The sequence below is a fragment of the Cinclus cinclus genome, chromosome 4, assembly GCF_963662255.1.
Source record: "Cinclus cinclus chromosome 4, bCinCin1.1, whole genome shotgun sequence".
Lineage (NCBI taxonomy): Eukaryota > Metazoa > Chordata > Aves > Passeriformes > Cinclidae > Cinclus > Cinclus cinclus.
Genome location: NC_085049.1, coordinates 54,181,266 through 54,205,080, shown reverse-complemented (window position 1 = coordinate 54,205,080; position 23,815 = coordinate 54,181,266). Strand labels below are relative to the sequence as shown.

The 23,815-nt window shown below is 38.8% G+C and overlaps 2 protein-coding genes across 5 annotated transcripts; one reads left to right on the top strand and one right to left on the bottom strand.

Annotated features, from left to right (window-relative positions):
- The first annotated feature begins 2,079 nt into the window (after positions 1 to 2,079).
- GLT8D2 (glycosyltransferase 8 domain containing 2) lies at positions 2,080 to 13,424 on the top strand. Its single transcript, XM_062491267.1, has 9 exons — positions 2,080 to 2,098; positions 3,497 to 3,592; positions 4,767 to 4,938; positions 6,969 to 7,086; positions 8,463 to 8,547; positions 10,724 to 10,836; positions 11,230 to 11,396; positions 12,589 to 12,701; positions 13,252 to 13,424. The coding sequence occupies exons 1-9, from the start codon at positions 2,080 to 2,082 to the stop codon at positions 13,422 to 13,424; spliced, it is 1,056 nt and encodes a 351-aa protein (XP_062347251.1).
- Positions 13,425 to 13,949: 525 nt separating this feature from the next.
- Positions 13,950 to 23,800, bottom strand: TDG (thymine DNA glycosylase). Of its 4 annotated transcripts, none has more exons than XM_062492101.1 (10): positions 23,742 to 23,800; positions 20,763 to 20,911; positions 19,730 to 19,959; positions 19,192 to 19,261; positions 18,450 to 18,585; positions 18,289 to 18,371; positions 18,111 to 18,205; positions 16,506 to 16,677; positions 16,096 to 16,224; positions 13,950 to 15,975 (listed from the first exon to the last, which is right to left on the bottom strand). In XM_062492101.1, exons 2-10 carry the CDS (start codon positions 20,854 to 20,856, stop codon positions 15,836 to 15,838), a joined length of 1,149 nt encoding a protein of 382 aa, XP_062348085.1. In that variant the 5' UTR covers positions 20,857 to 20,911; positions 23,742 to 23,800; the 3' UTR covers positions 13,950 to 15,835. The 4 variants fall into 4 exon arrangements, with proteins under 4 accessions (XP_062348085.1, XP_062348087.1, XP_062348084.1 ...); XM_062492103.1 differs by having other exon boundaries at positions 20,763 to 20,856; positions 23,742 to 23,799; XM_062492100.1 differs by lacking the exon at positions 23,742 to 23,800 and adding an exon at positions 23,520 to 23,569.
- Between the last annotated feature and the right edge of the window lie 15 nt (positions 23,801 to 23,815).

Genomic DNA, 23,815 nt, shown 5'->3' with positions numbered 1-23,815 from the left:
GGTGGTCAAGGACGCTTTGGCAAGAGTGATTACAGCTGTGGGCTATCTAGGATCCAAGTAAATTGCTCCACAGCACTTCAGAAGAGAGGAGTCCCGAACATTGTGCTGCTTTGAAGAGGTAAAAAGACTAATTAAGCAGGAAATAGCTGAGCAGTAATGTCACTGTTTTTGAGCTTTCCCTTCTGCAGCCCCTCATTTTGTTGCAGGACTTGGCAGCTGAATTAGGGACTGCCAGGTTCCAGGAAATAAGGTCTACAGTCAGAAAAAAATAGAGTAAATATTTGCAGGGGAGCAAATATACCTCTCTTTCCTTAAAAATCAGTAAGTAATCAATTGGTGCTTCAGAGGCTTAGGAATGATGTAGTTGTAGAACTCAGACTTGTGTAAGAGTCTGTCTTTGGATTTTAAAGTTTAAAACATGGTTCAGTTCATGTGGATTTAATAATTTCTGGAGATAACATGAAGCTGTGGCTGTGCAGCTTTCATCTTGCAGTGATCATCAGGACTGTTTGTGGCTATTGTTACAAATGCTAATTCAGATAGTAGGCAGCTCTGTGGAAATCAGGGGAAGATTGTGATCAGCTAAAGTGGGGTTAGAAAATTAGTCCAAGAGTATAGCAGGTTCTGCTGTCTCTCTGCTTACCTAAATGAGTTAAGTTTTTAAATGCAAAAGAAAGCAACATTTCTGTGTAAAGCATGAGAGAAAGGTTTTCTCAGCTGTGTTTTTTTCCAACAGATAAGCTTGATTTCCTCTGTGTAAATTAATGCCACATGAAGAGAATGGTCTGCTGGAATGCAGATGAGTAGTGCAGATGTGGAAGAACTTCCAGAATGCTCCTTTCTCACTGCAATTTAGTGATTAGCTGGGACTTAAATGCATGTGAATATGAGTGGTTTGTAAACAAAACCACACCTTAGATTTTATGTGTATATATATATATATATATATATATATATATATATATATTTGTTATCATCTAACTTGTTGGTCAAAGTAAAGACTAATTTAGGATGCTGCCTGAATTTGAGCTCTAAACAATGAGAGGTGGTCAGTTTTGTGAGTCAGGTTTCAAGAATTCTTGCTGTTCTGTCTGCTTTGTCAAGGAGCTGGAACAAAATTCGTTTTTATGTGCACAGAACTCATATGTTTGTGCTGTAATGTGTCCTTATGTGGAAGCAAGAAAAATTATTTTCTGTTCTATCCCTACATAGTATAAAAGTTAGATCACACTGTTAGGTTTTCCTCTCCCCACCCCCCAACTTCTGGTACTGTTTTTAACTGTTTGTGGTTGTTGTTTTGGTTGTGTGGTTTGTGTTTTCTTTTGTTAACTGTAGTTTTGGGTCCAGAATTCAAACGAATGTTGTATTTCTCGTAATCCTGTACTTTAGGGATTATGTTCTGTCTTCTCAGACATGGCTGCTCTCAGGCCTGGACTGGAAGCATGGTTTTAGGGCAGGCTACCATATTTTCTTCAGCAATCACAAAAAAATGTTCATAAATACAAGCCACACTACACACCCTGGAAGGTCATGGCTGTAAGAAAATATTCGCACTATTGCGTTGAAACTTTTTGAGGGTCTAGAAGACACTGCCCTGCTGTAAGATTCCCATATGTTTGGGAATGCATACTCCAGCAAGACATTAGTATTATTATAGCTACTATGTTTGAGGTGAAATCAGAGATAAATATATTTCTAAATTTCATTAGTGAGTGTTTTAATACTTCTTTGCATGTTACCTTAAAATGTGCTAAAAATCGCCTAGTGACATAGATGATCAGATGGGATTTATGAAAATGTTTTTCACAACCTATAAGTTGCTTGAATTATTCATTAAAACATTTCTATCCCATAATATTAGTTATTTGTTCAGAAACAAAAACATATTTCCAGATATTATTTGCAGTTTTACTTTTACCAGTTCAGCAGTGAAATGTGATAATCCAAAACCTAGACCTTTATATAACTGACTAGAGTTCACTTCTGGCATTAATGATATTTCTCTCCTTTTTTTTTTCTTTTAATTGTTTTTTTTTATTTTAGTTTACCACAGATCACAGTTCTCATCCAACAGGACACATGGCTCTTTTAAAGAAAAGTAAGAGAGTTTAAAAGCATTTGAACGACGTATTTTTTAAAAGAAGACAGAAATGTCAAATCAAATTTCCCATGCAACTGTTGTCATGGTTGCATACAAATTTATAGTTCCAGTATTAGTAAAATATGCTTAAGTATACAAATAAATATTTTCCTGTGAACCATGTAAGATACTGCCATAATTCACATTAATTTAAAATTACTCAATGCTTTACTGCATGAGGCTGGAGGTTGTGAGATTTCCCACCAATACTGCAAGTGGCTGCTTTTTTTTCTTGTGTATTATGCCCAGAGCACTGAAACTGAATTTTACAGAGCTCTGCACATTAATGCTCATACTCAGTATTGAGGTGTGGCCCCAAGAATTTTGGGGTTCTCATCAGCTGTAAGGGTCAGTGAGTGAAAATGGACTTTTGTCTTTACTTATGTGCCCAAAATTTCTTAGAAGTCAGTGGGCTTTTTCCTCAGCTGGTTTATATTAGTGCAGGTTTGGCTTAACAGTTTTGATCAAGTCTCATGGCCAGTTGGCCATTTTCATTAAATTAGATCAAAACCCGGCTCCCTTTGCTCTTTTGAACACCTTAAACACATTTTATGGTAGTTCAAAAGTAACAAAAGTAGTCTGAAACAAAGAACACCCAGCATCAAAGTAACTGTTGATGAGGGCAATATATTCCTTCCCCGCTGTGCTTGCTGAACCCTCCCAACACCTGCACATGCTTGATTTGTGTTGAGTGGCTTAAACCTGGACAGCACAGTCTTCTAGGAACTATAAATCAAAATATACAGTCAGGTTTTTACCACGCTTTGATTTTACTGTTTTAAATTATCCTGTCAAGTTAAGTATTTGCAAACATTTTGAAACATTTCTGGTTTCAGTAGCATGGCAGGTTTCTTCTTCTAGAATTTTTAGGGTTTTGCTCAAATACACCTTCGGGATCTGAACATTGAAATAGATAAAAAAATTCTCCTGTGTCAGAATTTTTATCAGGGAAACATGACAGAATGGAAGGGCTACATAAAAACAATTAACTCATTAAGTGAGTGTAAACAGACAACAGACTAGCCAGGGGAAAAAAATGTTCCAAGTTTCTGGTAAAATTGAGAAAAGTATATTTTCTAGGATCATAACCCATACATATTGGGAGTCTTATGATTTAGTGAGCAAATTAACCATGAAAATCAGACAGTTGGGGATTACTTTAATAAAGGAGAGTCACTGTTGTGTTTCTAATGTAAAATTTTTAGCTTGATCAAATAACATGAGAAAAACACAATAGATAAAGGAATCCTTCTATCATCTGTACTGGTTGCAAACTGGATTTTTTTTTTCCCTTAATCAGATATTTGGGAATTAGCTATTCCACTTGTTGTTAACACATTCTCCCTCTTGTTTCAGTTAACCACATCTTACTGTTACTTCTTGTCTTAACTGTGTGCGCTATTCTGTACAACAAAGTTCACCAAGTGCCATTGGCATTAAGAAATGAAACAGGTAAGTGACTTGCACTTCAGTTTCATTTATGTTCCTGTTTTTTATTCCTTATATCTTAGCTTGAACAGCACTTTTCACCTTATTGAATCCTGTTTGTCCTGCAGTAATGAGCTACTCACACTATTGCATATAGTCTGGGATGAAAAACATTTTGCTTCTGAATTACTTGAATAAAATTATAGAAGATTGATAGTGATGACTAAGAGTTGTAATTCTGATTAAGTTTTTATCTGGATGTCACTGGTGTAGATGGATGCTGGAGTTTATCCTTACTTGAGCTGAACAGATTGGAGTTGTCAAGTGTTAATAAGCTTTGATCACGACCTGCCTCCTTGGGAATATTCTTGGCCAGATTATTCATTTCAGATAGACCATCAAATCTTCATATTTAGAGCAGAAGTTTTAGCTGGAATTTTTACAGTGACAGAAACCTGCTAGTGTTAATAAGGCTGGACTAATATTAAATGTTTATCTATGGCTTACTCACTGTTCCCAAGGCAAACAAAATCTGTCTTGACATAAATAATTTCAGTATATTTTTGTTGGGGTTCTTACGACTGTAATTGTTATGTTTTAATCAGTATAATTATATCAGTTTAAGTTCTTTAAGTTAATCACTGCTAATCAGGGATAAAAATCTTTAGCAGGAACGTGACCTGATTCAGTATAGTTTGGGTTTTTTCCCTTATATCATTAGCAACTTCCTGATGGTACAAATTTGTGCACTCTTCCTTTCAAGCCAGCTTGTCTAAGAAGTGGAGCTCATGCAATTGCACTCTCTCTTTGACTTACCTCCTTCCTTTGATAATTTTGGAACCTATTGTTCAATTTGTACTAAATATAACTGAGAAGTGAAAGTCTCAAAGATATTCAAACTTCTCCAGATTTCATATGATTAAGCAGCTACATGAAGGACAGGCTGAATTGTGCCCCTGCTGAGTAGAAGATGCTGAGAGCTCTCTTATTGATTCTGTTTGGAGGCATCCAACAGTCCAGTCAACCTGCAAATGGTTCTGGATTAGCAACAGATCAAACTATGTGCCTTGCCAGAGGGAGATGTATGTAGATGTGATAAGGAAAAATGGAGTGGTGATAAAATTATTCCACTGCTTGTGATTATGCTTAGTCATTTTTGTGACCCAGATCTGATGTAAAATGGGTTTGTTTCCTGTAGAAATGGATTTGGAGAGCCCTGAGGAAATGGAAGAAGAAATCCCAGTGGTGATCTGCGCTGCTGCAGGCAGGATGGGTGCAGCTGTAGCAGCCATCAGCAGCATCTACAGCAACACAGAGGCCAGTGTTTTGTTCTACATCGTTGGGCTGAAGACAACCATCCCACATATTCGGTACACACCAGCCTTACTTTGTTCTGGGCTGTACTTAGAGCCACGTTGTTGTTCCCCCTAGCACAGGCATAACCACTTCTGGACTTCAGAGGACTTTTCAGGGAAATATAGTGGTGTTGGTAGAAACCCCCAGGATTCTCTGTGATAGAAAAAGGACCACTTTGTCCTCCATAAGGCAATGACTAGTGAAAAGGGGTATGAAATAGCCAGGCCATGCCATACCTGTTCTTCTCAGCTTTTTGTAGACAGGCTGCAGAGGAGTCTGTAGTAAGGCAGGGCTACACTGCCTACTTGTCACTATCCCCCTTTGTGCCACTGCACATACCTCTCCTCTGGTGCTGGGTCTTCAGCTTCACAGTAGAAAAACTTGCTGATTAAAGCTAATTTCAGTCAAGATAATGTATTAAAGTTAGAAAAAGAGACTCAAAAATTATTGTGATGACTTTCCTTTCTTTCCATTTCACTTTATTCCTTGATTTCTCATTTCCTTTCATGAAATGAGAATTCTTGTTGTCATGATGGGAAATGAAATCTCAGGATTTCAATGAATATCCATCTCATTACCTTTCAGTTCATTTCACAGCTCTTCATTTCATTCCATTCAATTTAATTGTTTTCACTTAATTTCAGAATTTTCTTTTTCTCAATTTCACTGTGTTATATTTTCTTTTCCTTTCTGTCCTTTTTGCTTTAATCCTTAATTTCTCATTTTACTTCCTTTCATGAAAGGAAATGAAATCTCAAGATTCCAATTAATATAATTTCTTGAGGATTCATCTCACTTCAATGCACATTGATGCCTTGAGAAGCTACCTAGAACAGAGGCTGGACAGTGTTAAAGGAATAAAATAGTATTTATTGAAAAGGCTTTCAAAGTTACACCTTGGGCACTCCAAGAGCCCGGCAGTGGCCACACCCAAGATGGATGTAGCCTGTGACAATGGGTCTCGAGTTTTCACACTTTTGTAAGTTTTGGTCCATTTATATATGGAGGTTAATTGTCCAATTACAGCTTCAGGTTATGAAGTCCCACCCTCCCAGACTGCTCTCCTCAATTTGCTGTTGTTTGCACTTTTTGGGCCTGAAACTGTAACGGTGCCATTGGTTCCCAGGCTGGAAAAAGATTGATTTGTCTAACTAAACTGTGAGGAGAAGTTGCTAATACTTGATATCAAGTTCAGAGTTATATACTAATGCAGTACAGAATCTGGAAAATATGAAAGTTAAAACTTAAGGCATCAACTTAATTTCATCCCATTCCCTTTCATTTATTTTACTTCATTACAATTTTTGTTCTTTTTAATTTAATTTAATTATGTTTCATGTTCCTTCTTTTAATTTCACTTCATTCCTTGAGTTCTCATTTAATTTCCTTCCATGAAGTTTCTGTTCATTATGTTCCAGTGTTCAAATTTGCAAACATTGCCTTGAGGAGGACCAAGTTGTGAATGCAAACTGAAACATTTCTTAGCAGTTCTTACCTCTGACTACATCACTTCTGTAGCCTCTGTACCCACAATTTGTGTCAGGAGAGAAAACAAACAGTGGTGTTAAGAAATCTGACAAAAATATGAAAAGAAAATTAGTTTAGTCTAAAGAAAACATAATTAGGAGGTGATGTAGAAGTCATCTGGAAGAACATAAAGCTGTGAAAGGGAGAAAAATGATGTCAGCTTTAAAAGCACTGTAGATAGGATAAGAAATAATCATCTTTAATTATAGTGAGAAAACTTAGAATATAATTTATTTGAAGTAATGGTGAAAGATTAACTGTTTGAGCTACATATGGAAGTTTTGAGAGTGGTGTGGGATATTGGTTTTGTGGGGGATTTTTTTGTATTTTATTTTAAGAAAGGGCTATACAAAGGTCTGTGTGCAATAGCTGTAGACATAAATGATTCTGTCTTGGGATAGAATAGATCAAGTGAGCTTTCAAGGTCTCTTATTATTCTCCTAAGAGTCTGTGAATTTCATACAGGAAGTACTTGGCACAGATTTGATATTTCTTTTATTGCGTCTTTCCATCGCAGAAAATGGATTGAAAATTCTAAACTGAAAGAAATAAAATTTAAGGTTGTGGAATTCAATCCTATGGTACTAAAAGGAAAAATCAGACAAGATGCATCACGTCCTGAACTACGGCAGCCTGTGAGTCAATGAATGCCACTTAACAAATTATTGGGGTTTTTAATACTTAATCTGGGTTCAAATGTCCTAGATCTGTTCCATTTCATAGAAGGGGTGTGTTTATATGCCTCTTCCAATGCATGAGCCAATGACCATGAAATTAGATGAAATCAGTCCAAGTGACAGATGGCATAAACAAGAGATGTTGCACACTTTCCATGCAATGAGTAAGTACTGCATCTCTAGAATTCCTTGCTGAAAGGTCTTGTGGATGTGAAAATGTAAAGGGGTTCACTTAGGATCAAAGTTCATATTTAGATCACATCTAGGTCAGAAAATCCCTTGAGCTCAAAATAGCTGAAAACATGAGAGAATACATGGAGCAACTGTTCTGGATCCTTGCTCTTTTTTTATTTTTCACTGGGCATCTGGTTAGGACCCCTCTGAAGGCAGGGCCTGAGTAAAATGGTTTGAATTCTTATGATTGTTCTTACATTCTCAGTCCTCTTTCCCTCTGCTCTGTTCTTCATTGCTGTTGTAGAAGTTGTTATCCCACATCTGTGCCACCAGTCAAATCATTCCTTTAGAGTTGATTGATGATACTATTCCATTTTCAAGTGTTTGGTGTGATGTATACTGTAAAAATGCACTAGGAAGAGCATTGGCAGCAGGTCCAGAAAGGTGCTCCTTCTTCTCTGCTCTGCCCTGGTGAGGCTGCATCTGAAATGCCATGTCCAGTTCTGAGCCCACCAGTACAAGGAAGATATGGACTTACTGGGGCGAGTCCAACATCACCTGCAAAGATGATTAAGAGGCTGAAGCATCTTTTCTATGAGAGGCTGAAAGAGTTGAGGCTGTTTCAATCTGGAGAAGATTCAGGAGGATTTTATCAATGTGTATAAGTACATTGAGGGGAGGGACAAGAGACAATGGGCACAAATAACATGAAGTTCCCTCTGGGCTAAAGAGAAGCTTTTTAAAGCGTGAGTTTAAAAGTCTCAGGTTGCTCAGAAAGTCTGTTGTGTCTCCATCTGCAGAGGTGGGCATGGTCCCTGTCAGCCTGCTCAAGTGGACTCTGCTGAAGATGGGGGTTGAGCAAAATCATCTCAAAAGGCCCCTTACAGCCTAAAAGATTCAGTGAGGAAGAAACAGCTTTAGGCTGCATGGTTAGGGCCATAGTGGATAAATAATAACAGCAATAATTGTAATACTGCTGGCTTTGAGATAGTAGTAAAGCTGTGGGGGAGGAGGCAAATGCCCACTAATTAGTGCTCAATAAAGAGAGACATTCCAACTGAGTTAATAGAGAAGAAGCTTAAGAGATTTAATAGAAGTGTGAGATTATTGCATTAAACAGTTTTACCATTTAGTCTTTACCTTTTCTTTCTCTTTAATAGCTGAACTTCGTTCGATTTTATCTTCCTTTGCTTATCCAGAAACATGAGAAAGTAATATATTTGGATGATGATGTCATTGTTCAAGGTAAACTCTTGTATAAAAAGCAGTTTCTAACAGAATTAAAATCAAAGTTATTGTAGCTTTTACAACCACTTGGAAATATGAGATATAATAGAAACTGAGGCAGCTTCTAGGAGTGTTGAATTTAGGGAGACTGCAAAAAATCTGTTTGTTTAAATAGAAGTTTGAAGAAGAACTTACCTGCATATATTTTGAATAATTTGTGATCAAAATTGCATGTGGGTTTCTTTTTAATTGATTCTGGTCAATTGCTGAAAGATACCATGGATTTCACTCAGATGCTGCAATTTTTATTAAGTGTGTGACACGTATTTCCTGCTAGTATTTAAATTCTCACAAATGCTACCAATTCCTTATCCAGAACTGCTGTTCTTGAGAGTGAGAGGAATTTACTCAAATAAGAGAATGGAAGCTCCAAACACTCACAATATGGTTTTGAGCATCTTCAGCTCAGAATATAGGGCAATGTGCAGAGAATCACAAAGATTTCAGAGTTCCTAGTCAAGTGGGAGCAATTAGAAGACATTCAAATACTGAAAAAATCTACTACTTTTTTCTTATTATCAAAGTAATCTCTTTTTGAAGACCAATTATTTTTTTAAAAATATTAATTTCTTGTGAGTTTTTTCTGTTGTTTCCCAGCTGTTGGGTTTTTTCTCTGTAGAGCTATTGTCTTCATATTAGTTTTATCATGTTTTCTTGTTCTTTTAAAATACTTTTCAACCAGAGTGTTGTGCTTTAACCCTGGTGGGCAAAATTTCCTTTGGAAAGGACTGAGTATAACTACAATAATTTTTTTGGCCTAAATTAGTCTTTGCTCTAAGAACGTTAAGACCAGTGAATTTACACATGACAAAAGCATAATTCTCCACTGCTTTTCTGCACCTTCTTAGAGTTTTGTCTCTTTAGAGGCAGATTTCAGACCACCTGCACTTAAAGGGGTCACTATTTGCTGCTTTATTAAAGACAACTAATCTGTTCTGCCTGTTTCATTGTAGTTTGCCACAGACCATCTATCATAGTTCTCCAACATGGGCGTTTCCAGTAGCAATCTCTGCTTTTGTTTTGTTGTTCTGTCTGTCATCCATGGTCAGCAGCAATATTTAACTCTTTGAAAGTTCCAGGTCTTCATTTAGACTCGAGTTTCAGGAGCAGCTCAAGCTGAGCCCACCCCTGCCTGTGTTCACCAGCCCTGGGCTCTCTCTTGCCCTGGGGGTGCCAGCTGATGGTGATTCTGGAGCTGCAATAAATAAAGGATAAAGGTGCAGTTTCACATTACACCTCATGGTAGGTGCTGCTGACCAAGTGGCCTCTCCTGTCCCCAGGCAGCTCCTCTTACATGTGTGACCTGCAGTTGTGCTGCTGCAGAAGCAGCTGATTCAGCTGTTTGGCCTGGCAAAACACCAGCAGTACAAGAAGTATAAGAGATGAAAGCAAAAGTAAAACTGGAAACTGTAGAGGGTTGGGATGCAGGCTCAGTCAATTGCTGTGGCAGTGCTGTGCTTCTTACCTGCCCTGAAACTCTTCTGGCATATCTTGGGTTCCTGACAGTCAGATGATGAGTGTAATGCCTGGCACCTCAATGTTTCCCTCCACCAAGAAGGAGTTGGGTGGGCTGTGAAGCCACCAGGGATGGTCAAGTGACAGGCACATTTCAATCAGCCATTGTGGGAATCCAGGTATCTTCCTAGGAGGTATGTAAATATATATATATATATATATATATATATATATATATATGTGTGTGTGTGTGTGTGTGTATATATATATATATATACACACACACACCATAACACCAGGCAAAACCTCATCTGTGCAAGACATTGAACTGGCACTTTTGTGGAACTTGAAAAGGCTCAGAAAAAGTTGCCTGTGCCCTCCCTCTCTAAAGACAAGATCTATGAATGCACAAGATTGTAAGCAGGCTTATTAACAGTCCTATCAGTTTCTGGTGTAGCTGATTTTGGACAACCAGAATATGAATGTACTGAATACCAATGATAATGACTAAAGACAGACCTTAGGCATCCAGGAACAAATTTGAAAATGCTCCCATATTACAAAATTCAGTAGGAGCTATCCTTAAAAACTGGTGTGTTTATAAGTAAGTTATGAGACCTATCAGCTCTGTAGCAGTGCAGTGGGCGTTGTCTGATGCTTGTGACCTTTCCGTCATCAGGTGATATCCAGGAACTCTATGATACTAAGTTAGCTCCTGGACATGCAGCTGCTTTTTCAGATGATTGTGATCTGCCTTCTACACATGAAATGGTTAGAAGTGTGGGGATGCAGGTAAGGTGCCATTCTGGAATTCTAATAATGGATGTGTTTGCCCAGAAGTGTAAGACGATTTTGTGTGTTTTCCCCAAAGTGAAAGTTTTATGTATATAGATAGATAGCTTTGTAATAGCTATACATGTAATTAAGGACTTTTTGTAGTGGTACAATTGTGATGCTGCATGATTTAGTGTGGGCTACCAAAAGAAAATATAGCAAGGGAAAAGCCTTATTAAACTTCCATGGTACAATACTGCCTTACATCCTTGTCATACTGGACTCACAATAGGTAAGCACCATCTAGAAACTCATGTTTGGGAGAGATAGTCTCCTCAGTGAGAGTGAGGTGTATTTACATGTATCCTTTTAGATATTCATAGGGGATGAACATACTTTTTTATTTTTTAGAACACATACATGGGATTCCTGGACTACAGAAAGCAAGCCATTAGAGATCTTGGCATCAGCCCCAGCACCTGCTCCTTTAATCCTGGAGTAATTGTTGCTAACATGACTGAATGGAAACATCAGCGGATTACAAAGCAGTTGGAAAAGTGGATGCAAAGAAATGTAGAGTATGTGTAGAAATCTAGCTTTGCACTTTACTTTTAATGCTTGGTTTACAGTTTAACTTTCCATTTAAAAGTTCTTACAATTTTTTTTTTTTTAATCCCAAGCAGTCTTTCTTTAGAGATCTTGTCAAGTGAAGTAACTCATGTTCCAGCATTTCTATGTTTAAATCTGACCAATTCTGTACCAGGAAATGGCCACTTGGAATTTTAGTCTTGTGTTCAATCACAAGCCACACTTAATCCTGAGGGACATTGAGAACATGTGGTTCTCATTTTGGGTGGCCAACTTAGCCTGGGATGAAGCCACTGAATGATCTTCCCTTCCTGAGGCTAGCTTGAAGGAGGAGGAATGTTTCCTTCTTTGCCTGGGGACTCTTCTGTTGTAGCATCAGCCAGGCTGTAACTGGATACCATCTTTTTTAAAATACCAATAGAAAACACTTCTTTTTCTCTAGTAGATGAAATTTTACATTGTATCTTTTTGTTATTGACCACAGATAAATTGTTACACAGTGAAACAATCACCATTTTTAAAACTACTTCCCTGTTAACCTGTATTTGAAAACTTGTTTATTTTCTTTCTCTGCAAAGGAATAAGTTTAAATTAGTAAGATAAAAAAAACTCAGACTGATTAGTTTGTGCTATTGTGCTGTGTCCATTGCTTGTTAGTTTCCACCTCCCAACGTGTCCTCTTACCATGGTTAGGCTTGATCTAGCCCTGGATTTATCACAAAATTCATAGGAAATGGATAATCTTTAGATACTAATTTATACTCACAAAATCCAGCTGGAGGTTAATTTAAAGATCTAAAAGCTAGGGGAGGGAGAAAGAGGAAGAAAGGGGGAATTAAAAATGTGGGAAAATGTACATTTTCTTAAGAAACCCGGCTAAATTATGTTTGCTTTGTTAACAGCTTTTTTCCTACAGTTAACTTTGTCAGTCTTGAGGTCTATAGTCTGTGTGTAGATAAAGCTGGTTTCATTTTGAGTCTGACTCCCACTTTACTTGGTAGCAAAAAATTCACTCCATGGGAATTGGAGTTGCAAATATAATCAATTAACACAAGGAAGGCCTATGCTGAAAACTGATCTGTTCAAAATGATTTTGAATTTTGCCAGATATGTATTTTTGTATCTTTTGTACTAAAGATTCCTTGATGTTTTGAACATATTCTTTTATTTTTCCTTTTGCAGGGAAAACCTCTACAGCAGCACTCTTGGAGGAGGCGTGGCAACCTCTCCAATGCTGATTGTATTTCATGGAAAATATTCCTCTATTAATCCTATGTGGCACATAAGGCATCTTGGTAAGTTTAATTTCTAACTGTTTGTGAGATTCCAGTGCAAGACCTTATATGACTTTACCTCATGTGCCACTTACATGGAAAGATAATATTAAATATCTGAATATAGTGAGAGACTGAAAAAAAGTCTTTTTCTAGGTGCAGTGGAAGAAAAGGGGAGGCCTGGCAGTGTTTGTTGTCAGCATTCTGGAGGATGTAGTTACCTTTTACCTGGGAGTGGTGCATTTTTCTAGGAAAAACATAACGACTTAGCTGTTATGGTAAAATGAATAGATTTTATTTTGTTTTTAATTGCAGCTATGCCTTGATGTTAAGTGTTAAAAGAGGAAACTTTGAGAGAGTAATCTTGCTGAGAGTTTTGCTGATGCAATGTAAAAGGCATCAAGCTGAAAAAAGCTACTCTATCATACAACTAGTCGTGTGATTAGTATGCTTTCATGTTAATTTACTTCTGAAAAAAAAGTCACCTGAATTTAACTCACTCTACAGTGTCTTCCATTATCAAAACCTGCATTTCTCAATTTATTTTTTTTTTTTAAATCTACCCATACAGGTTGGAGTCCTGATGCCCGTTACTCAGAGCAGTTTCTTCAAGAAGCTAAATTACTTCACTGGAATGGGAGATACAAACCCTGGGACTACCCCAGTGTCCACACTGATCTCTGGGAAAACTGGTTTATTCCTGACCCTTCAGGGAAGTTCAAATTAACTCGTCCTGATAGCTGATACTGAAATACTGCAAAATGTAGTGTATGGGATGCATTTAATAGTTTGAGATGCAACATGTTGTATGATTAATTGGTTCTAGAAAATGAAATGTCTGTTAAAAACATTAATAACTGACCATCAGTTTCGTGTGCTTATGGCAGGAGAGACTGGAGTACACAGTACACAGTTCAGATTATCCTGATTTTCATTTAAGGTGAGGAAGCAAGTTTACTTAATAATGGAAGTATTTTCATTAAACACTTACAGAGGTGAAATTCAATGCTAGACAGTGTGCTTTAATTTAAGGTCTTTCTAAGTAACATTCCAATGTCTTCTGGTAGAAAAAACTACACAGCAGATAGCTGCAGTGTTATGTACAAGAAGTGTTTAGTTACCTAGCCCACATTAAACAGCCTGAATTGAAAACCAGGGCATGTTACCGAGTTCTGTTGTGTGGTGTCTCTGTTTTGTGGCATTTCTGTGTATGACAGATCCTGTAGTGCACTTAGCAAGAGGCAAAAGCACATTCCAATACACTGCAGTACAATTCCTGATTTTATTGTGAAACATTGATAGATTTAAGACAGATTAAGAACTTCTGTATCACTGTAACAAAAAGAGCACCAGTTTTCAGGGAGGACACAGAATTGCAGTATTTAGTGGAATGGTCATTGTACACTCAACTGTATTTTATACCCAGATACCCAGGTGGGTGATTCCATTAAGGAAGAGACCTTTCCCTTCCAGTTAAACAGGATAGCCTTTCAGGAGTTACATCCTACTGTGCTACATACCCAGCAGTGCTAATTTCATGCTTCTAATTCTGTTGAAAATAAAACTGAATTGTAACAAATCCCTGATGCAAGATACTTCGAGCACCTGCAGGAGAACATCCATGTAAACAGCTATGCATGATACAGTACACTTTAAATAACAGACAAGACAAGTCCTATACCCTTTTGACATGTGGAACAGCTTTATGCTGCAGCTTATAAACACAATCAGAATCATAATGCACACTCACTTAAGATTTTCAGAATTAAGCCACGTAATTTGGGAAGAAACTGTAAACATCATGCCCGCCTCACAACAGGTTGACAGTGTGTGATCTGTGTAAGAGGTGTTACAGCAGGATTAAAACCTACACTAACCAGTTACACACCCTAGACAACTGTCACTAGCTGTGAAGAGAGGATAAATCACACTGGTACAGGAATCTCTGACCAGCATGGAGTGTGGAGATACTGTTTGTGTCTGTTTTCAAGTATGTGAAGCACCAACTGTCATAAGATCATCAAAACTTCAGTGTTTTGATCAGCTTATTGCTTTTACTACATCTTTTCCTCACATGATAAAAGAGGGAAAAGATGAGAGTTAGGCACCAGGATGGAATCTCATTTTTTTTCCCAGTCACTAATATTGGCTAAAAATGTGTGTCATTTAGTCAAGTTCCTCAGAAGAGTGTTACAGTTTCTACAGACTTCTTATTCATACAGTTGTCCCTGTATTCAACTCAGTGTTTTTAACTTTTAAGTGGAATAAAGGGAACACCCTCTAAGGTCCTAGAGATTGAAGAGTACTTAATGTTAAAAACTGCTGAACTGCAAATCTATTTCACCCTGTGCTAACTGTATATGATGTAAATAACATAGCTGCACATAATTTTTAAACAGAATGCAGTCTTTAAATTCTTTGTCACGTTCAAAGGGAAACGGAGTGGTCGGGAAACCTTATCCTAAGACAGTTCAGCTAGAATATTTAGGTCCTGTCCTGCATGACACAAATTTTCCTCCCCAGTGTCGTGACTCGAGATGATGTCTTCAGTCCTTTCATCCTGAATATGGTCCACTCACTGAACAGACAGAGTTCTCTCATCCTACCCAGAAGACAGCACTCACAGCTCCAGAACACAACTTTCTGCACGTTTTAAGACAGTAAAAGGCAGGCTTAAAAAGCACCATTTCCTTAACTGTGCATGATTAAAAACACCGCTTCACACAAGATAAGGGTGCACTTCCCCTTTTCCCCTCTGGATATAAAAGTATTATAAGATGTCCAAATATTGAGGCATCAGAAAAAAGTATACTGCTGCTGTTCCTACCACATTAACATTTATGGAATAAAATTAACGCCCCAAAGAAATCTTCACAAATGAGAAAGCAATTTGTCAAAAACTGCAAGAAATGGTATACATTAAATATAAAACTCATATACAAAAAAGGGCTAACTTTTTTTTAAAAAGTTTGGACAGTTTCTTAAAATTATCTAGGTCATTGATCTCAGCCTACCACACACTTACTTTGGACTATAATAAAATAACTAGGGGAGGTAAAATACTATTCAGATGCTTCAGTTGGAGAACCGAGGTACCAGTCTTGATGACTGCATTAAAACTGCAGCATGTGTGCATAGCCAAGAAGGAACAGCTCCTACACGCTGCTTCCCTCCTCTTCCCGTGTCATGCCAGCATTGAACTCTGGAATCTGGTCTGCAAAGGACTGTGTCATCCACTGTCCATTAGGAACTTCACCGAAGGACGACCCCTCGCAGTACTGTGGATTGCTTCCCGCTGAACAAACAAATCACAAAAACAAAACAAAACAAAAATCACAGTTTTTAATGGCTGTTGACACCATGGGCTCTTTGTTCCCCAGCAATGGCTGCAGACTGAATGCCCCAAGCACTTTACCAATTCCATTTGAAGACAAGCTGCACTGGTCAGTGTCATACTGTGCACGGTCACAGTAAGCTCCTCCATATGCTGCTTCATAGCCTGGGTCATACTTCTCTTCTTTGACAGCCATCTTTTTAGCATCCTCTGCAGAAACAGAACAACTCGAGCATTAATATTTAGAATAAGAACTATCAAAGAGCACTTTTATCAGAAAATATTTGAAATACGGCCACAAATTCTACAAGAATCCCTGCTTCCCTTAGATAATTTAAAGAGAATGGAATCTGTAATTCTATACCACACAGTTTAAAGAATCACATCTCCCCCTCTCCCAATAAATTATTTATTTATTTCTGCTTGGGAAATTGCTACTACTGTACACTACTTTACATTTTAATGAAGTGGTAACAAAATAACAACAATACCTTGTGCAAGTTGCAAGTCAAACGTGTACTGCACCTCCTGGACCTCCGTGTTGGGTGTGATGCCTTTCAGTTGATCCCTTAAGTCTTTCAGCTTAATGTAATAATGGACTTTATCTTGTGCCCGAGGAAACTGAGCACATCTTGCACTGGACGATGGCATAACGTAGCACAGCTTGAGACAAAGAGCAAGAAAAACAGCATGACTGATCCTCAAGCTATGAGTTAATACTTCATTGGAATACTACATTTGGAACAACTTAACAGTTAAGCTCACTGTTTTAACCATTTGTATAAACTTCAACTGATGCCACAAGTGGTTGTGGAAGGAGCTAAAATGAGTTTTCATTTTTCTTGGCCAGCTGTCTTGCCTGAAGACTGGGGTTGATAATCAGCTGCTAAGTGAGCACAGTTTTCACCAGTTATTTATGTGCTGCAGGAGAGGCACTACCTATGTGTGTTACAAGAGAGCAGAGCACACTCCAGAACTCCTGAAGAAGCAGAGCTCTGAGCCAGGGCATAGAGGAGTACGTGACAGCACGCAAAAAGAGCTCAAACCAGTGAGGGAGGCAGCACAGGTTAATTAGCTCAGCTTCTTGGCCAAGCACATCTTTGTGACGTACACCAGGCTGTGAAATTGTTAGTGTGGCTGGAGCCAACTTCAGTGTTTCTATCTCTGCCAACAGCCCTAACTAATGATATCAAGTTAGTTCAGGAAAACAAACTGTATTCAATACTTCTATTAGCATGCAGTCTTTACATACAAGCACCAGTAAAGGGGATTATTTATCTTTCCTATAAATACATCTACTGCAGAAGTCCTTAAGGGCTACTTAAGGAGCAAGCACTTTATTCAATGATTCTTCAGGCCCTAATGGCAACACTTCCACCTTTAGAGAAAGGCAGCTGAAACTTGCAGCACTAGTAATTGAAGATAGAAAAAAGAAGACAAACGAATCCAAACTTTTGAACTGACAAGGTAATGAAGCTTTAGAATAAGCTACCTTGGCAAGTAGTGTAATCGCCTTTGCTTTAACTTGTTTATAAGAACACACTAAACAAACCAATTTCTCATGATACATAGCTGGTCTCTTGAGATGTTTTCCAGCAATAGAGGTCTATGACTAATGCACTTCTCATCAAATTGCTTGTTTTATCTTAAGCATCCAATTTAACTTCAAACTGCAGATCAGCTTAAAGAGACCTAGTCTGACAGATGTGCTTGGGCATGCTCAGATCCAGCAATGCTGAAGGGTCACATGCAGTGGCACAAGGATAGACTTGCTGTTCTTTCTCCCGCTGTGGCACTGCATGGTCATGATCAGTACCAAAATCCAGGAATACAAACACCCAGGGAATTGGACACAGTGGATCAGATGAGAATTATCATAAAAGCAGCCATGTGTTCTATTTTAGGCAGTCCTCAGAAGCTGCAATAAAGACATGTTCAGAAACGGCACTACTCCCTTTTGTCTAAGTAAAAACCTTTCACGCCTCTGGTACTTTGGTCAAATTGGTGTTATCCTAAGTGCAAGGCCTGAGATTTCATTAGTTTTTAAATAATCAAAATGGAGTGCCCTAGTTTTGCTTCTCAGTCTCAGTACTTACAGTTTCTGTATCTGGCACTTTGTGTGGCTGCAACCCAAATTCCAAGTTCTTAACTTTAATTCCAAAAACTTCTTTACTAAAAATTTCATAAATACCTAAAATGAAAATACAGGGTAAGTGGGGGAAAAAAAAAAAGCTACTGACAGAAAAATATCATTTTAAAAGTAAAAGCTCTCACATTTTCCATTAAAAGCTGCTATACGAGGTTTATACTTTTGTAGCTTCTGCATCAGAATTCGCCCACCTTCCCGAAACTCTTTGCTAAAAGACAAAATACTCAAAATTATAATCACAACTAATAATTCATTAACAACCTGATATTTGCCTTTGTTGTCTTACCTGGAGAGATCTTTGCTTCCAGGTGTTGTCCTTTCAACCATGTTTGTAAATCCAATTCCATATTTATGTGGCAAGGTGTGGTCATCCATGTGGTTCAGCTGTTCATTACTTAGACCAGACATGAACAGACACTTCCCTGTGAAGTAGGAAGACAGATATGCATTTGCCTTTTTCCAAGGAAAAGAAAACAGAACCAAAAATTTCCACTGACTATTGCAGTAGCGGAAATTCAAAGGAAGAATCTACTTTAACAAAGTATCAGTTAATTAGGGAAGACTACTCCCCTATCCAAAAAGGTTTAAAATAGCCAATATTACTTTACCTATTCCAAGAGGGCAGAAAGGCCCCAGTGAACAGGAATTCTTCATCTTGATCCTGCAAACCAGTCTTTTATTCTAAAAGCTCAGTACAGAGCTTTAGATTTTGTGATTCACATAATCAATACATTTTTGTGGAGAAAGCATGTGGCAAAATACAATGTGTCAGCTTTCTTTAACAATCTTGCCATTAGTTCTCCTTGCACTGGGCCTCTCTGACAGAACCTGCTGTCTTGACTCTTATTTAACATATAAAAATCCTTCTCTGAAGAAAAAAAAAAACAAACAAAAAAACCAAACAAACAAACAAACAAAAAAAACCGAACCAAAACTCAGAAGAAAAACAAAACCCAAACTAGTTTAATTGAAATGCTACAAGTTCTAACAAGGTTCTGCAAATGCTAAAAGAAGGAAGGAAAACGTACAAAAATGGTTTCCAGGTCCTGGGTAATGATGTCCTTTGTAAGCTGCCATCAGGCCAGGGTTTATGCCAATCTACAAAGATACAAGTCCATTTTAACAATGACAACATGGCTTGCTAGTCAAGAATTTAATCAAGTTACTATGAGGATGCTTATTCAATTCTATCTGAGTTACTGTTAATAAACAAAAATGTATTAATGGCACCTTCCACCACTATTTCAAAAAACCTGACAATTTGGCAGCAATACCTTGTTTAGATGTGCAAGGTCAAAAGAGCAGCTCAGAGGGTGCAGAGCTTCCAGGAAATAAAGCATGAATCTGCACTGAACATGAGCCTTAAATTTCTTAGAAATTAGGACTAAGTTACTATGGCTTTAACAGAAAATGCAAAGCAGCTTTACACAAAGGAAACAGTTTATGTACTTTATCTTGCAAGATCTTGCCATATAAGCAATATAGATGAGTAAGCAGAAAGAATGTAAATCATAACAAGTAAATACAAGACTTTTCTACCTAATCCTGTAACTCTGAGTTACTCACTATCACAATGTCCAGATCAAAGGTCAAAATATCAGGCAAAGTCTTGGTCAGAAGTTCAGCTTCAGATACACCATTGAAACGGTCCACTTTTCTTTTGACTTTAAAAGTATCTGTGATCTTTTCTTGTTTGCCTTTTGACTTGGCTGGTTTTTCTTTTTTAGCAGCAGGCTTTTTGGGTTGCTTTGGCTCAGTTGCTTTGGCTTTTCTTTTCCTTCCCCCTTTTTTAACTTCTGAAATACACAACAAATATTCTTTTTGTACATTTCCAGTGTTGCAGCATGGATATTCTAACAGACTCAGCTAAATGCATGGACACAGAGAGAAATCAAAGAGGTAAATTTACCTTCAAAATTCATGAATTTAAACAATACACATGAAGCTTCCTCATCTTCTGGCTTTTAAAAATTTAGAGATTCAGGCAGCACAGGCTCTGGCCATGACGTGACCACCCAGAAATTGTTCTCTCTCTTTTTCTGTGTTCATTAATAATGCTGAACTGTAGAACAGTGTCATTTTCCAACAGTTTCTATTTGTTTAAACAAGGCACACTAAACTAAATGATTTTAGTAACCAATTCCCTACCTGTGATTACTACAACAAACTAAACAACCATTCAAAAAAAAATATTTAAAATAAACAGTATTATCCTGTACTTCTCTTGCAGAAGTTAAAAAAATAAGTATTTAGAAGCCAGAATTTAAAAACAAAACTTTCTCTAACACAGTATTAAAGCCCATGACTTCAGCTAAAATAGTGCATTTACCTATTGAAAAAAAAAGTCTGCTTTACTTGGAACAAAAGATGTTCAGTGTGAGACTGAACAATGTGCATACATTCTCATGAATTTACTTCCTGTCTGTTTAATTGTCTGTTTGTTGAAGAATACAATTAATCAATACTTCTGCAGTGAGCATCAAGAAAAGGAAATCCAATAGGTCCAAGGAAGCAGTTTAAGAGCAATATTTTTTTTCCCAATCAATCAATCAATCAATCACTCTTACTTCAGCTCACTAGCACAGCCCAATCAAGCTACCTTTTGGAGGCTCCTGAGCAATGTTTGGCTCTGGAATGCCCTCTAGAGTTGGCTGCTCAGTCATCATTTCCATGTTGGGCACTGCAGTCATCATCTGATGGAAGGGAAATGAGTAAAACGCTTGAGCTTGCTGAAGATATGCGTAGTATCTTAGAGAGGGAGAAAGAGAGAAATAATTTATCAACAATTTAGAAACTTACTGATGTACCAAACAGAAAAGTTTGATATAAATATCAAACTTTATCAAGGCTGGCATGCACTGCATTTACATTCTCTGATTACTCTGTTAACAAGGCACTAAATTATCCACACCATCAAAGCAGTCTGGCTGCTTAGCTGGTATCAGTTAACCCCAACATTAACAGCACATTTCTCTTGTGATTGCTATGATGTGGAATTAACACAGCATTTGTAAGGGAAGAATAGAGCTTCTCTCTCTCTCTCTCTCTCTTTTTTTTTTTTGTAAAAACACTGCAGCACACATTTCCAAAGCACACTGTCTATCAAACAGACCAACAATTTACAACGCAAGTTCAGCTAAAGCTCTTTGGACTTCCACAGGTTTCCCAAATTTTAATCTTTTCCATGTGGTGTTAGTTGCTTGATCTGGTAAGATACAGAATGGATGAATCACTCAGGGCTATAAAGCATTAAGAACACACAGAATTTGTTACTATGCAGATTATTAAGCAGCTTTAACAAATTGTGTGGCAGACGTTGTCCCACTATCACACACTGGATCCCAACACAAGCATTGGACTTATTCTGCAAGGAAGTGTTCACACACACACGGCTCCTTCCAGTCTCCTTCGATGCATAAAGACATTTTCCCACAGTCAGTGCTCTCCTTCCACACATTTATTAGTCATATACAGCCCTCACACCCATTTCTGCTTTATTCTGTCATTCCCTTCCACCTGTGCAGCCACCTTCTTGTCCATAGCTTCTACTGCCTTACAAATACATAGAAAGGACTTGGTGAACACTATCTTTTCAGGAAATAATTTTATCATCTCAGAGCTATAATTAAAAACACCAAGTAATTTTTAGATCTAGAGATATTTGCCCAAGAAGGCCAATAGCATCCTGTACTAGCAATAATGTGGCCAGCAGGACCAGGGCAGGGATTGTTCCCCTGGACTTGGCACTGAGTGCTGCATTCAGTTTTAGGGCTCTCATTACAGGAAGGTGCTGGAGCAGGTGCAGAGAAGGGCAGCAGATCTGGGGAAAGGTCTGGAGCAGCTGAGGGAGCTGGGGGTGTTTACCCCAGAGAAAAGGAAGTTCAGGGGTGACCTTACCACTCTCCACAACCACCTGAAAAGAGGCTGAAGCTGGGCTGGTCTCAAGCAATAAGTGACAAGACAAGGGAAAACGACATCATGTTGTGCCAAAGGAGGTTTAAATTGGGTATTAGGACAAATTTCTTCATGGAAAGGGTTGTTAACTACTGGAATAGGCTGCCCAGGGAACTATCTGAGCCGCTGCCCTGGAGGTATTTAGAAGATGTTGTAGATGTGTAAATTTATGGACAGGGTTTAGTGGTGGGCTTGGCAGTGCTGGATTAATGGCTGGATTCAATAATCTTCGAGGTCTTATCCAACCTAAATGATTCTGATTTTAAATTTCTCAAAAGAAGGGACCATTCCCTACTACACACTGGGTTTTTAAGAAACCCACTGTAAATCAGTCTTATTCAAGAACCCACAGTCTTGCGATCAAGACACTAATTTTAACCCACATATCTATCTTAAAACAAGGAGAATAAACATAGGTCTGTCAAATTCCCAGGGAGGTTGCCTAACAAAGCTAAAGGAGGTTTTCTGAGTACAGGGAATACCTTAAACCCTCTGCTGGAAGAGCTCCACTGTATATAAAATACTTGTGCAGTTAATGAACCAAACAAAACTGATTTTCAGATTTGTATTGAGAAACACATGAGAAACAGGCATGCAGAATCCAGAACATAATGTAATAAAAGCTTAATCATACAGTGAGTAAGAAAAAAGTGAAAGCATCTAACCTAAGACCAGATATCTTTTTGTAACACCTTTCTGTAATATCTTTTTATAAGACCTACTTATTTTACATGTATATAAAGTCTCCTTCTAGTAAAGGGAATAAAATTCCCTCTGAACAGAGAAAAAATTTGCACCTTACCACAAACAAGTTCTCTAACCAGTTGCTGTTGAGAGTGAAGTTTAATCCCTTCCTCTAAGTTTCCCAAATATTTTAGGCCAGATTTCTTGCGTGGACTCAGAAATATTTTTATTTTTTTTTGTTATTGGTGTATATATATTATAGAACATTTAGATAAGTACTTTCAGTATCACGAGGAAAAACCAGCGATTTATTCGTCTCCCCTCCCTTCAGTTCATTATTTTCTCCTCCCCTCCCCCCCTTCGGTTCATGCTAAAAACAAAGGGGGGAAAAATAAGAAAAAGGTAAAGGAAAATATATATTCACTGGAACAAAACCAGGTGTTTGGTAATATGCAAATCCCCCTCGGGACAGAGACACGATCGCGCCCCGCGCTGCCCGAGGCCGCCGCGCTTCCCCCGCCGCGGGCCCGGGAGCCGCAGAGAGAGCCCCGGGATCGCCTTCCCTCCCTCTTTGTGCCCAGGGGAAGGGGGCGAGGCGACCGCCCAGCCCGGCCCCGACCGTGGGATGCGGGGAAGGACGGGAAGGACAACGGGCGCTGCCCACCGCGGGGCCCAGCGCGGCTGCGGCGCCCGCCGGTGCCGGTGGCGGTGCCGGTACCTGCCCAGCTCCGTGCCCTCCATGCCCGCCGGGGCCGTCGCTGTCTCCGCGGTCGTCGCCGCCGGCCGCCCCCTCACGCCCCCACCCCCCGCCGGGCGGCCCCGCTCACGTGACCGCGCCGGCCAATGGGGGCGCAGGGCGGGGCCGCGGCCGCCCCGGGTGGGGGGCGTGAGGGGGCGGCCGGCGCTGGGCCCGAGCTGGGGGCGCGGTGTCGCGACTCACCCGGCCTGGCGCGATGCTCCCGGTGAGAGCGGGCCTCCGCACTCTCTTCCCTGTTCCCTGTTCCCTTCTCCCTC